Raw genomic sequence first — 14,987 nt, forward strand, 5'->3', positions numbered from 1 at the left:
GATGTGGGAGATTTCTGGATACCTTGCGATCTATGTGTGAGAAAATATGTACGAAGCTCCCAGAGCGCATTTTCTAAGACACTCGAGACTCTAACATAATTCAAGTTCTCTATACGAGATGATGTGGAACTAGTATGATCTTTGCGGTTATATAACCGGCACAACGCTCCCTTCTCTGACAGATTATCAAATCTAGCTTTCATCGTCTATTTTCTCTGGCATTGAAAATCCATACCGACCTGATGTTACTACTGAAGAGCAAACATTTTCCTTTATAGCAGAAAGTTAAACATCAAGACGTTCATTGAAGCTTCAATATATTCTTTCGAGCAATGCTTACACAAACGTAGTAAAATTTCCCTTGTAAAAGGACTTAAAAGCAGGAGTCAAGACTAGTAATATTAGCTACTAGTGCTACTAAGACAGCCGCCTCAGGAATCCATCAGCTCACACTATGCACCCCTGGCGGCTCCTTGTGTTTGAGCGCCACTAAAGACGTTTCCGCGGCGAAAGAAAATTATGAGAATATAGTCGACCAGCAAGGCGAGTGCCGCCTCTCATATCAAATGAGACAAATCTGAGAGACTAGAGGCTTCTGGATCTTGAAGAATTCTAGTTCTAAAATAAGGTCGAAAAAACACGTGGGCAGATTAGAGCGCCGAGCACTCAATAAACCGAATCCTACCATCAACCACAGGATTGACAATAGGCAAGCCATCTGAGGCTGTACCAACGATAGTAACAGCTTGCGCTCGCTTGATACCCATCTCGTAATCGTCACACCTCTCTTCAGCTTTGTATCTAAATATTTGCAACATGAGGCCAGTATCAGTTATAGCAGTTTCCTCGCCGACGATCGCCTCCTCCGCCGGAAACAAGGTATACCCATCAAACCCGTCCCCGATAAACTTAGGCAAGGCAACGGTATATGTGCGAGAGGGCTCTAGTTTCTGTGGAGTTGCACCGGGTCGATCAAGTGAAATTTCCAAGACGCGATTCCCTGGTTCTCGTTGCCAGGTCGCTACCATGCGTAGACCAGCTATCTGAAGGAATCGTCCGTCCATGTGCATATCGCCAATTGAGTTTTCCATAGAATGTATTATAACGCTACCCTTGATTCTTTTTACTACGAGAGGGTTCTCAAAAGGGCAGATGTCTGAATTGTTAGCTGAAGTTGGCTTTCAAAGACGGCGTAACCTACTAATAATGTCTTTTACTAACAAGGGGAAGCCACTCGGTATGGTTGGACCAGAAAGTTAATTGCACCGAATAGACCCACTGTTGAAAAGAGCTATGTCTGTATCATAGAAAGCCTGAACTGCAGTTGCTAACATATTGCCTAGATTCGTCTCTTGGCTGCGAACGACTGAACCACGGCCATTGAGTGAGGTATAGGAGTGCAAGACAGGCTCCTGGACAAGAACATCGACACGACTATGAATTGAGCTCAGCAACTTGTCGATTCCGGGCGTTATAGTAGAGTCGGACAAATTTGCTATATCGATATTGCTCCACTGGCTCCCTGTACAAATCAGGCAAATTAGATGAAGAGCAGATAGATGACCCGAAAGCTAAGGCACTCACCAACTGTGGAGATACCAATACTTCCATCATTATCTTTTCGTATTATCATTCGTACCAATGACAAGCCTGTCCAGTCTGTCCCACTTTTGATAATCCGAATTTCACCCTGAGAATCTCGTATCAAACCTTCAGCAGTAATTTCAGCGTTATCGTGGCCTTGTTCAACATTTGCTGGGTCTGTATCCGTATCACCATTGAACCGTCGAACGACTTCATGGTCATGGCCACCCAAAAGTAAATCGACTCTACTTTGGCCCGTTTTTGTCGCTTCTGCCACTTCCATATCTTCGGCAAGACGCATGTGAGTCAACGCTATTACTAACTTACAATTCTCCCGGGTACGAAGGTGGCATGCCACCCGCTGAGCAGTTTTAACGGGAGATTCGATATGTGAGCGAGGCAGCTTTTCGCAATTGGACGGCCAATCTCTGTCGTGTGTTGTTAGGTTTCGAATTATAGTGCTTCATCATATTCAAAATTTGAACATACGTGCCAGCTAATCCAAAAAATCCAACTCGACACCCGTTGACAATCTTGATTGCGTAGGATTTGGCACAACCGAGTAAACGCGTATTGGGATGCTCATCCTCTTTCAGAGGTAAATTCCATGCATTGGAAAGCACCCAAGGGAAGCTGACTTGAGTAGACAACTCGATGAGCCGCTGGTCACCAAAGTCAAAATCTATCTAATCATCAGCCATTGATATTTTCTCGGGGCAGGAAGCTCGGCTTCAGACCATGGTTCCCATAACACGCGATATCAACACAAACAAAGTCGAGAAGAGGTCCCATATGCTCGCCCTTTAGAATAGTCGCCTCAAGGGATGGCGAAAAAGGCATCTCCGCTGAAAACAGTCAAGCCTCCATCGGCGATAAATGAGGATTTTAATTGCATAAAGCGCGAAAGTCGATCCGCGGAGGGCACATGGTACTATAACCTGTGAGCATGATAATATTCAAGAGAACTACTAGTTCCAAGCTCTCACTTACTACATCATTAAAGTGAGCAAGTCTTATCTCTTTTGACTCCATAGTAGGTGAGAATTCACTTCGACCAAAGTGGTCGAGAACAAGTCCCAATAACATCAAAGATCATGCCAGCCTTATTTTCAGGGTCCGGGCACATATTAACACAATTCCATGAAAAGAATAAGACTGGGCAACCAAAAATTGGGCTCACCTTATTATTGGGTACTTACTCTGTATTGCTTAGGTGGCAATCATCATTCTAAGACAACGTACGACTGCTACCTCATCACCCTCGGCATGCGTAAAAGATGAAAGAAAAAGCCAAGAAAATTGAATCAGGCTAGCCAGTAAGAGTATTTCTGTTGAGGGAGATGTATTTATGTAGCTTGTCAGGCTGTTCACTGTTACATCGTTCCTTGTAGTGTTGGCCTGAGCCACCAGCCCTGGAGCCTTATGAGAAATACCCACTTGCATCCTTTTGGACCCCGACCTTCACCCTGGCCCACTATCCTCAGAGGGGTGAGCTTCAGAACGAGATAGGAACGTCAAGTGTGTATAGACATTGGTCGACAGATGCCCACACACCCCGCAAGGACGTGAGGCGCACTGGCAGCCAGCACAGATTATGGCTCAGCGCTTCCCATCCACCTCACATGGGAGCACAGGAAAAGCATATTGAAACTACTATATGGTAGATTTGTGGAAAAGGCAAATGCCCTTTGGTATGATTGGCTAATACCTGCATCAAAAAATGCTCAGGTCGGAACTCAATTCAATTCAATTCAATTCAAGATTCTATTAACCTAATGGATGCAGCCTAGCTAGTGAGCGCCGTGGCTATGTAGCAGGTCGGAACCCAGCTTGTTCGATTTCCGGTAACTACGACAGGTCCACTATAGTTACTAACTAAGAGGACTTGTATCTAGTAGCAGGCCAGGAAGAGAAAACACATAAGAATTGACTTGAAATTGAAATCTATTTGACATAGGTATATACTTGAATGACCTAGATACCACCCCCAAACGCCAGCTTTTAGGATGCCAGTCAAATCATAAAATATGCAACATGAAAACTAAAACCACCATTCACAACCAACACATCATCTGTATACCCTTTTTACCATCCCCGTCTCTTTCCACGGTGCTCCAGACCCTTCTCCTTTCTCTTCTCTCTCTTGCGATCGTTCCTCCTCTTCTTGTCACGCTCGTGGCGCTCTGGATCGGCGACAGCCTCAATGCGACGCTTAGTCCGTCTACCCTCACGACGCTCCTTGACAGTCTCTTGCACCTTGGTCATCTGGGCAATGTACTCGGAACTTCCGAGCTTCTTTTGCAGCAAGTCCAGGACCTCGTGGCAGTTGGAAACAAGTCCCTTGTAGATATCCTGGAAGGCAGGATCGGCTGAGCGCGGGCCGGGGATAGTCGTGTCGGTCAAATGCTGAAGGGGAAGGAGGATGACCGGAAGCGAGGGTTTAATTTGCTCGGGTTCAAGGTGGCGGATTAACGCAGCGAGCAAAGTGATCGATGCAGTCTTGGGGACCAATGCTGCGGGACGACCTCCGAGGACTTCCCGACGGAGAAGGTATGCGATTTGCCCGAAGATATAGTGGAGAGCAGTCTTGATAGGGGCGGCACCGTTTGTGGCGGCTTCGTTGACAGCCTCGTCGGCATCTTCGTCCTCCTCTTCCTCGTCATCTTCTGACTCGACATCATCTTCGGTCCCGGTCTTCTGGAGCTCGAGACCGTTCTGGGCACAGCAACGGCCAAGGAAGACAATATTGCGCACATTTTGCAGGGCAAGGTCATCGGTGAGACCTGGTGTGCGTAGACAGCGGAGACTGGCTCGGATGAGTTGCAGCATAGCCTCCTTGTCAAGGACGAGGCCGGTGGTACAAGTCAAAGGAAGAGCACTGTAGCCAGCGGCAGCGTGGGTCTTGGCAAGATCGGACAGCCAGGTTCCCACGAGGTTGGCAGCACAGGACTTGACCCAGGTGTGAGGGAAGAACAACGATTCTCGAATGGCGGTCCAAATAGCAGAGCAATCTTGGCTCAGAGCGAGAGATGGAACCGTCTTGCAGAGCTTCGTGAAAAGCTGCAGGGCAAAGTAAAGAGTCTCCCAGTTCCCGTTCTCGTGATCGTCGGCGATTGGCTGGATCAGGTCGGGCAGAATTCCAATCACGAAGCGAGCCTGCTTGTCCTTCTCTGTCTCCTCTGCTTCGAAGTAGATCCGCATGGCCTGCAGGCCGACACTGCTCAGAGCCATGTTATCAGTCTGCTCCAGCCACGAGCGGAGGGGAGTCAACATTGTCTTCATCTGCTCCCGGTCTGCACGGCTATAGAATTGGCTGAGTAGAGCACCAGCCATCTCACGGCACTCGGGCGAATCGTCATTTGCCATGGCAAGCACGACGGGAAGGAAGAAGGTGCTGACAATGTCTTGCGCCAACTCCTGTCCTGTCTTGGAAAGGAGCAGGTGGACTGCCTCCAAGACGGACTGCCGTCCTCTCTTGGTGCTTGTAATCCAAGTTCTTCGCGAGGAAGCCAAGCTGCTTTGTCCAGCGGTTCTTGGCCTGAGGATATTCAGTCAAAAAGTGAATGTACGTACCCCGAGCAAGATCACGGGCAGAGCGGGTCTGGTTTGTGACCATCATGGTTGCGATAGAATCCATCAACTCATACATCTCAGTCACAACGAACTTGCGCGACATGACAGCGCGAATGAAGTTGAACGTGATGCCTTGGCGATCAGGCTCTTCAATGTCGGCCTTGAGACGGTGGAGTAAGTATGCGAGATGTCCATCACGAAGCTTGGTGCTCTTGCGTTCGCGGATCATGGCAGAAATTAGCTTGAGAGACGCCTGGGATGCCTCCGAGTTGGTGGTTGGGGACTCTTTGATCATCTTGACAGCCTCCGTAAGGTAGACATGAGAGTTTTCATCAAGCTCGGGCATTGGAAGCTTAATGATTGTAGACAGCAGGCGAAGAGCAGAGATCTTAACTTCTTCATGAGACTGTACGAGAGCATCGCCAATGATGGGCAGGAAGCCAGAAAGATTGGCCGGTGTCATAAGCGAGCCGAACTTGTTGAGAATAGCGCGAAGGATGTCAAGCGAGAACCTGGTCAATTTATAGGTATGCGAGGACGTGATGCCACGTTTCTCACCCCGCTTGGCACCCTGAAGCCTGACCAGAAAGCGCCGCTCGATTGCGGTTTCTGGGCGCTTCTCTTGTCCCTCTTTGTTGTCGTTGTAAGACTCCTTGATGATTTCGTAGCAGAAAATCAACAATTCTCGGCTTTCAGCACCGGGGTTTCGCAACAGACCAATTCCAATTCTCCTCATGAGCTCGTCAAGCTTCCTAACCATGCTGGAATTAAGCTTCTCCCGCAAAAGAGCCTGGAGAGGGCTAACAAGTTTAGAAAGGTCGACGACCGTGGCGTTCTTAGCGAGGAGCTCCATTGAATCGTAGCTCTTGCTGCTCTTGACTTCCTTCATCTTGCTTACATAGTCCTCGGCTTCCTTTTCTTGTCCAACTGTGCCAAAAGTGTCGTCCATGACGACCGAAACCAGTTCCGGAAGGCAGTAGTCCAAGTCACCCTGGTTGAAGTGATCAGTGGTCACAACCAGTAAGGAGTGAACGGTAAAAGAGAGAACGTGCAACTGGTATCCGCGCAGAAGAGTATGACGCAGCTCCTTCAGGATATAGCCGAAGTAGGGTGGACCAAGAAGAAGTGAGATGTCACTGAGAGTTTTTCGGGCAGTGTCTCTGGCATCTTGCGATTTACTCTTCAAGATACTGCAGACATCGAGAAGAACTGGCGACAAGCGAATGGCCATTTCCTGCTCAGTGAGAATCTTGAGAAGCTTGATCGTGGTGACAGCAGCCGGTAGACGGAGACTCATTTCAGCCTCGTTCTTGTGGTGAATGAAGTGAGTCAGGAAAGGAATGAAGTTGGTGGTCAGCTCGGTTGAAACCTTCGCCAGATCGGGAACAGTTTTCGCGAGCGTGCACTTGACTTCAACAGTATCCATGGCATCGGCATTAACACTGGCCTCGTTGCTGGTCTCCTTCTTCTGGTCCATCGCACTAGACAAAGCATCGGACATTCTGCCCAGAAGTCTGAGAATATTCTTCTCCATTTCTGGCTTGCTCTGCATGTACCCGCGATATCTGCGGAAGTTGTTGCGGAACTGGCTCCAGTCCAGCCACTCGGCGAGGGCACCAATAGTGGCGACAGCTTCGGCAATCAGGTTGTGGCCACTCTCATCCTCAGCGCCCTCAAACGCGAAGTGCTCAATGAGAGGCAGGAAAATGGAGCCCAAGTTGGTGGGCTGGAGATGTCCCTTGGCGGCTTCGCCTGCCAGACGCCGCAATGCACGAAGACGACGGTGCTGCTGGATGTGAAGAATGTTGGTGAAGAAAGATGCCTCTTCATCATCACCCATGAGCAGATCATGCATATCCTGCACGGATGGCCGAGTGGGGTTCAGCTTGATAAAGTAGCCAAGAGCGGCAACAATCTCAGCTCGGATTAATTCGGCCTTGTTTCGAACTCCAAACTTCATCGCGGGGATAAAGACCTCATTCAAAAGAGCTTCAAAGTCATCCGCGCCGGCCTCGGTGGCGGCTCTGTCGATGAAACGTCTGAGACCGAAGGAAGCGCTGGATCGAACAGCTAATTCTTCTTCGTCCTTGACATAGAAAAGCATATTGTAGAGAATAGGCCTCCACTGCTTAGCATTCAGCTTTTGCGACAGATCATCGTTGATCTTTCTGAAGGCCTGAAGACGACGTTCATAATCCGGCTCGAGCTTTTTGGAGGAGCGAGAGTTGAGATCCGCACATAGCTCAGCGACTTCGGTAAGTTCTTTGTCGTGACTCGCGAGCGCGGCGAAAACTCGTGCCAAAACCTCTCTGTTCGCATCGTCCTTGAAATAATCGAACATGGATACAACCGCCTCGAAGACTTGTTGGGAAAGCTTGGCATCGTCCTCCGGGGTGTACAAGGGCAGGAAATGCTCGAGGATTCGCAAGAGGCCAGACTTGGTCTTGGGACTGACACGGTCGGGGGGGTTGGCGAAGAAGGTAGGTAGAGATGCTAATCATGCTAGAGGTCTCCTTGGAAGATTCAACGCAGGGAGCAATGAGTGAAAGAGCGTTGACACCCGAATTCAGCACAGGCTTCGAAGGAGGGCCAACTCTTAAAAGAGGGCCGAGGAGGGAGAGAGCGTGCTCAAGGTAGGGAGAGAGAACTTCGGAGCGAATCTGCTCAGGAGAGATATCCGACATTTCCAGGTCTTCTCCCTCCTTCTTTCCAGTAGACTGCTGCACAAGTGGAATAAGGACTTCATCCATGACGAACATCTTAACCTCATCGCGTGCCGACTCGACGCCAAGGCAGTCAATGACCTTAGTGAGGACATCTTTGTTGTGCTGAACGAGATAAAATGTCGATCTCGGTGCAGATGCCCATGTGTGGAAGAGGCGGAGGAGTCCGGAGACACCCTGGGCGGTCTCGATGGGAATAGATCCAGCCTGTGATTGATCAACTCTTTGAAGATGATGGCGACATATGGTGTCCAATCGAGGTCGGACGAGACCGAAAAGATCAAAGTCATACAGCGAATACAGGTCTGGCGGATATTCTGGAAGATTGCCAGAAGACGTTCGTCTTCTCTATCCACATAAATGTCACTGTTTTCGTCATAGATTGCTCGGCATGCTCGAACCAGACAGTAGATGACCACGTTCATTGTCTGGACAGAAAATGGAATCATACGGCTCTGGAGAGTTTCAAAAACTGTATCAATCATCTTGAGCAGACCAAGTTGTCTTCTGGGGCTGGTGAGCTCCTCCGAGAATGCGGCTGGGACCTCGCTGTTGTCTTTGACAACGGAGACTTGAGAGAGAGGGCCGAACGCGAGCTGCATGAAAAGTCCAAAGTCCTCCTCGGAAAGAAGAGAAAGAGAGCGCAGGATAGCCTTACGTCGACCAACCTGGCCAGCCTGTCCAGATCCACCAGCTTTGGAGATCATGCGACCATAAAGAAGTCGAAGAAGTATAGGAAGCAAGGCAGGACGGTGCTCCTGCTCGATCAGACTGTCTTCGCCACCAACACGCACGAAGACAGACATCTCGTCTTTGAATCTGGCCTCATCCAGAATGTTCAGCAAGTTTTCTTGATAGGGCACAACGTGCGCATTCTTCCAAGTGAAAAGAGCTTTGAGAGCAGCTTTCTGGATCTCCGAATTACCGTGGCACAAAAGACCAAGGACTGCCTCGTGAACCTTGGGGGCCTTGTACAAAACCTTGGGGTTGATGAATTGGCCTAGCAGACCAAGCATAGCCAGGCGGTCTTTGAAACCCCATTTGATCGGTGTGGAATCGGTCTCCGTGTCGGCGTCATTGATGTCACTGGTGTCATTGGCATCATTGGCGGTGGGAGCATCGTCCTGGTCATCGCGTGTAGCCCAGGTCAGGAATAATGGCATGATTTGACGTGAACGCTTCTCGGCCACATTGGGGGTAGCACTCAAGACGCGCAGCGCATGGCTTCGGGGGAACCCAGGAACAAGGTCTGCAATCTTGTGATCCTTGTCAAATTGGATGGACAAGGCGGCCAAAGGATCCTGCATGGTCTTCGCGTTGGCGGTGGAAACATTCTCAATCTTGCGAACATTGAAACACTCGAAACGGCTCGAGACAAATGAATCTTCATTCTCTTCCTCGGGTTCTTCCTCGTTCGTAGTGCCAGAGTCCCGCTCTTGCAGCCACTGAACAGACAAGTCTGAAACAATTGCCTCCCCTCTGGATGTTCGCTGATGGTTTTTAGAGCAGCAGCGGAATCATCCCACAGAGGAGTCAGCTTCTTCGAAAACAGACCGAAACAAAAGTACGGGATAAGGCTGGCCATCCACCTGCGAGAAGCGATCTGGGGGGTAGAGAAGTGCCAATTTGCGGAGATGCATAGATACAGTTCTGGCACTTTGAAGAGTGAGGGGGCTTTCTTCGATCTCAATTGCCAAGGAGACAGGAGAAACGTCATCTCCAGGAACCCGGCTGATCAATTCACGTAATATCTGGAGAGAGACAAGTCTCAGTCGCTGGGAAGGACTGGCAAGATTGAGGATCAAGCTGCGAGCAAATTCTTCCAGCGTCGAGGTTTCCAGCTCTGAAGATTGGGGGAGAGCAGAAACGAAAGTCAGAACACCCTCGAGGAATAGAGGAAGACGCGAGAATTCAGCAGAGGCAGTAAGGATTGATTCCCACAGCTCTGTGTCCAGTTTTCCGGCTTGGGTAGCCAGATCGACGTAAATCTTGAACCCCTGGCCAAGGTAGAAAATCAAGCCACTGTTCTGCTGTGCGTTTTTCTGGGTGGCGGCATCGTTCAAGGCGGAAACAAGATTGCTATGGAGCTTCTTCACAATCTTAGGAAGACTAGCAGAGTCTGCAAACAATGAGATGGCCTTGGGAAGTTTGACCAGCGCGTTCAAAACACGTTCGTCACTTGTAGGGTAATTCAAAGAGTCATAGAGGTGAGACTTCAAGCCTTCGGGGCATGAGACATAGCCTGGCTTCGAAGCTTCGGATGTGATACAGCCAGACTGGTTGAGTCGGAGGAGCGTCAAGCACGTTTCCCATTCGTGCATTTTCCAGGAAGCATTGAGAAACTTTTGGAAATAGGGAACAAGAAGACTTTGGAAACGCTCGGAGCCCCATTGTGAAAATGTGTTGCAGAAAAACAAGAAGTATTTTGAGAGGGGTCCGGTGGACACAAGGTCCATCAGGGGTCGCAAAAATGGCAACAGCTCATCCATTGGAGACAGCTGAAGGGCATAGGCGACGGCGCCGAGGAGCTGTGTAATTGTTTCCGAGTCCACATCTGGGTTTGATACCACCTGCTTCAGAAGGGACACAAGGGTCTGATGCACGGCCTTCCAGTCCCTGATTCGGGTTGCCTTACGGGTTCCGAAGCAGACAAATATGAGCCGGCAGCACTCGGGCAAGTTGGGATTATCGGAGCCCTGAGACCGGCTTTCAACGTATTCCTTGACTGTTTCGAGGATTGGGCCAAAGGTCTCGGGAGTGGTGTGATGAATGAGATTGATGACCAATCCAACAGCAACCTGCGCTGGTTGACTGCGAGTCCCACTAGACGGGGGAATCTGATCCAGAACACAACGCAATATATCCATTCCGTTGGAGTGGAGACCATTGTTAACACCCTTGATGGCATCTGCGAACATTACCATTAAACCCTCCTTGTAGTTTTCGACATTGTTTCCTTCCTCGGCTGCTTTTGTGATATCGTCGTAGAGGTAAGAGACGGCGTTTTCGAGGGGCGTCTTATTTTTATAGTAGGTGAGGCCTGCCTTGCGGATCAGGAAAGACATGGACTCGGCGGCAAACCGAGCTACAAATGGCTTTTGTCGCTCTTTGCCGAGATATGGGGTCATGATGCCGAGAAGTTGACGCAAGTCCGGCGTCAAGAGTCTGGAGAGGAATTTGAAAATCCATGCTAGACAAGTGAAACTCCATTCCACCACTTCAACATCAGGGTGTGTTGCAGCAACCGACGCTACTAAAGTCACCGAGGTCGCAAAGTGCTTCTCAAACTTCACTCCCAGGTCTCGAGCAAACTGAGCCAGCAGACTCATCAGAGGCTCGATTGAGTTCTGGTCTCTCTTCTCGATAAACTCCACCAACAGGGCCATTATCTTCTCTTCGTGGTACAGAATCTGGGCGAGGGTCTCGGAGAGGTTGTTCACACGGCGGGCAAATGTGCTGAAATTGTCGGAAAGGTTCATTTCGACCCAATGATCGAGGGCCGATCGGAAATACGACGAGGTCTCGTCATCTTCACCAAAGCTCGCCCGGCGCACGCGGTGAATCGGGTCGATTTTGAGCTTTGCGATACGCTGCGAAAAGGGCTCCCAGCGATGATTTTTTGTGGTTTCGGTGCCCTTTTTCAAGCGCCTTGTAGGCTTGTCTCGTGAGCTTGGCGCTACCATTTTGGTAGATTGAACAGGTAGCGCTGTCAACGAGAAAGGTGCTCGATCAAAATGATGGCTTGCCTTCTATCGATTCCAAAAAAACTGAGCGGCGCCGGTTGCACTTTCTTCCGACGCCGCGGAGGCCAGTCTACACTAGTCCTAAAGCGGGCTAGCTCCAGTCACGGGGTGGTCCAAGCTCCTCCGCGGTTGCAACTTGCGATCCTGCCATCTCTCGACTTTCTTATCTCTTAGATCTCTTGAGAGTAATTACACCATGGCGTCCAAAATGTGAGTATTTTCCAAATTGAAAAGCCGAATCGCGTACTAATCAACCATCACTAGTATTGTTCTTGGCAGCGTGAACTGCCAATTGCGTGCAGCATTCACCAAATTGGCCAAGCTGCAGGTCAAGCAAAACTTCGCATTCGCAATTTTAGTCGGCAATGTCTTTGGCGACTGCTCAACAGAAAGCGAATTGGACGAAATCAGCGCGCTACTATCAGGAACGACCAGTGTCCCGCTCCCGACCTACTTCACTCTCGGCGACAAACCACTTCCAACGAGGATCGCGGAAAAGATCGAAGCGAATGATGAAGTCTGCCCTAACCTCTACTTCCTGGGGAAGCGCGGGACTCTAAAGACCTCAGAAGGCATTCGCATCAGTGCGCTAGGAGGAAAATTGCATACCGACGCAGCCTCACAATCAAAACCAGAGACCAACGCCGCAGGCAAATTCCAACCCACGTACACCGAGACAGATGCACGCGCTCTTTTTGGAACGCATAGCGCCGACATCCTCATCACCAATCAATGGCCCAAGGGCATTCGGACCGGATCAAAGGTCGTCATCCCAGAAGATCAGGCCAAAAACCTCACCGAAGTCCCATGTCTATCCGATGTTGCCGCTACCCTGAAACCCCGCTACCACTTTTCCTCCTCCGATGAAGTCTTCTACGAACGAGAACCGTACTTCCACCTCCCAACAGAAGACAGCCCAGACGTCAAGCCATTGACCCGCTTCATCTCAATGGCCCCATTCGGCTCTAAGCAAAAATCAATGTACGCCTTCACACTCGATCTAGCCGCCGCACCACCCCTCACAATCCCCGCCGGCGCAACCGCCTCACCCTTCCGACCCCCACAAACAAAACGAAAGGGTCTCCCCGCCCAACGCGAATCATTCAAGCGCTTCGCCACAGACGACGATTACCACAACAATAGCAACCGCCCGCAAAAACGCCACCAACGCGCCCCTCCCCCAGGCCCAGATCAATGTTTCTTCTGCCTCTCCAACCCCAATATCGCAGCCCACCTAATCACATCAATCGGCAACGAAAGCTACCTCACAACGGCAAAGGGACCCCTTCCCCCCAACGACTTATTCACTGACCTCGGGTTTCCGGGCCATATGCTGATAATCCCATTTTCGCACACGCCAACACTAAACTCGATTTCGGACCCCGAGTCGCGTGCGGGGACGAATGCGGAAATGCAGCGCTACCGCGCTGCTTTGCATCAGATGCTTTCTGATCGCTCGTCCGGTAAATTGGGCGCTGTCACTTGGGAGGTTAGTCGTGGTAATGGAATCCATACACACTGGCAATTCCTCCCCGTGCCGGTTGATCTTATCGATCAGGGACTGGTGGAGGCTGCTTTTAAGGTTGAGGCGGAGAATCTGAACTATCCCCGTTTCGAGACCAGGGCCGATGGCTTAGATAGTAGTGCTGAGCCGGGTGATTTCTTTCGTGTCTCGAGTTGGAGGAGTTCGGAGAAGGCTGCTGAGGGGGGAGGGGGAGGGGGAGGAAGAATCTTCTACAAAGACCGATTCTGCTGGAAAAGAGAAAACCCTCATGTTGGAACTCAATCCGGATTTCAGATTCGATATCCAATTCGGTCGTCGCGTTATGGCCAAATTACTTGAATTGGATAAGCGGATGAACTGGAAGGATGCGACGCAGTCGCAGCCTGAGGAGGAGGCAGATGCTGAGGCTTTTAAGGAGGCTTTCAAGAAGTATGATTTCACAATGGAGTGATGAGGTATGTCCCATTTCCTCGATTCAGGATTGACTTGAAATGAAAACCCATTGTCCCGTGTACCAATAAACCTAGCCTTTCGTGTACAAGTAAACCTGGCCTTAGGGCTATTCAGTATCATTATTATACATTTATGGATATTACTACCAACCGCTACTAGTAGTAGCAATGGATCTCAGACCTTGAATAACTCCACTACCGAACTTGCTACATAATAGTATGTACTACATAGCATGGCCTAATCAGGCTCTGGCAAGGGGCATCGATGCCTTGTAGTTCAGGTATTCAGGCAGAATTTAAGGTTGATTTGAACATCAAGTAGCATGAAGAGTAACCAGCCCCGGTACCTCAAATCTTGATGACTGAATTTAACTGTCAGTTATTAACTAATTCCAAAGTAGACCCGATCCTACTAGATATCCAAGTGAACATTCAATGATAATTGATGTCAAAACTGCCAATCGTCACGGTCCTGTCCGTTGAAACCGCAAGGGCGGCCACGAGCGGAATATATATCTCGTGTCCCTAGACCTTACCCCTGACTTCCAGACCACATGGATCGCAATTAATGCCACCTTAGTCTACTATCAACGGCGAATTCGATATAAAATCTAATCTGAAGCTCTTGCACTACAACCTACTTAGTACCCTATGCCAAACTGCCATCAAAGTTGAAATCCATCCCCAAGTCCAGCTCCAATAGTACCTATCGCACACTCCGTCGCCCGCTCCGCTCCCACTGGACAAACCAGATCCATCCACCCCACAAGCCCCTGAAAATTTTCTTTTTGACAGGTTGCCATGGCAAATAAGCTCGTCGCCACATTTACGGAAGCGCAGACTCAAAATCGAGGCGATTGGAGGAGCCATTGCTCATCGGGCGCGGGCGGACAACCGCGCTATTCCATTCTACGAGTAAAATCTGACGAGTTCATACGCAGGATTCAGGGGGAAGGCGAAAGGCGAAAGGCTGCCAGTCGTGGTACAGAGTACAGTATGGAGTACATACGTAGTCAGTAGTTAGTTAGTTAGTAGTTATGTAGTAAGTTAACTATGTCCTGTAGGTATGGTGGGTTCGAGAGGTTGCCGGTGCAACTTTGAAAGTTGGTCGGATATCCGCGATTAGATCAGGGCCGAAGACGAAGACAGTGGCTGTACAATAAAGCGAATCCTTCAAACTTGTAAAAACCCGAAATTCGAATATACATACTGTACAGTCGGCGGGGAATGTACGAGGTAAATTGTAAATTGTAAAATGACAATCCACTCTGCCAGTGCCCGAACGTGAAGTACAGTAGGTACGAGTACTCACTACTGTGTACCTAGCATTCAATAGTTTGATTTCAACGAATGCACCCGCCCGGCGGCCAGAATGACGGATGGAATGGAGTCTGTGGGTTTTGGTTGG

General features: G+C 49.6%; 3 protein-coding genes across 3 annotated transcripts; 1 reads left to right on the forward strand and 2 right to left on the reverse strand.

Annotated features, from left to right (window-relative positions):
• Positions 1 to 650: 650 nt before the first annotated feature.
• On the reverse strand, positions 651 to 2,376 carry N7509_000825 (5'-nucleotidase; the record flags this gene model as incomplete). The annotated part of the gene is made up of 6 exons (XM_056625462.1): positions 651 to 1,156; positions 1,280 to 1,522; positions 1,585 to 1,869; positions 1,912 to 2,012; positions 2,074 to 2,266; positions 2,322 to 2,376. The coding sequence occupies 6 exons, from the start codon at positions 2,374 to 2,376 to the stop codon at positions 651 to 653; spliced, it is 1,383 nt and encodes a 460-aa protein (XP_056494044.1).
• Positions 2,377 to 3,669: 1,293 nt separating this feature from the next.
• On the reverse strand, positions 3,670 to 11,563 carry N7509_000826 (uncharacterized protein; the record flags this gene model as incomplete). Its single annotated transcript, XM_056625463.1, has 5 exons — positions 3,670 to 5,001; positions 5,048 to 7,650; positions 7,718 to 8,087; positions 8,123 to 9,370; positions 9,449 to 11,563. 5 exons carry the CDS (start codon positions 11,561 to 11,563, stop codon positions 3,670 to 3,672), a joined length of 7,668 nt encoding a protein of 2,555 aa, XP_056494045.1.
• Positions 11,564 to 11,819: 256 nt separating this feature from the next.
• N7509_000827 (CwfJ domain protein) lies at positions 11,820 to 13,578 on the forward strand (the record flags this gene model as incomplete). The annotated part of the gene is made up of 3 exons (XM_056625464.1): positions 11,820 to 11,833; positions 11,888 to 13,278; positions 13,301 to 13,578. The coding sequence occupies 3 exons, from the start codon at positions 11,820 to 11,822 to the stop codon at positions 13,576 to 13,578; spliced, it is 1,683 nt and encodes a 560-aa protein (XP_056494046.1).
• Positions 13,579 to 14,987: the final 1,409 nt, after the last annotated feature.

The sequence above is a fragment of the Penicillium cosmopolitanum genome (assembly GCF_028827165.1).
Source record: "Penicillium cosmopolitanum strain IBT 29677 chromosome Unknown utg000003l:1.0-3747932.0:1.0-3751027.0, whole genome shotgun sequence".
NCBI lineage: Eukaryota > Fungi > Ascomycota > Eurotiomycetes > Eurotiales > Aspergillaceae > Penicillium > Penicillium cosmopolitanum.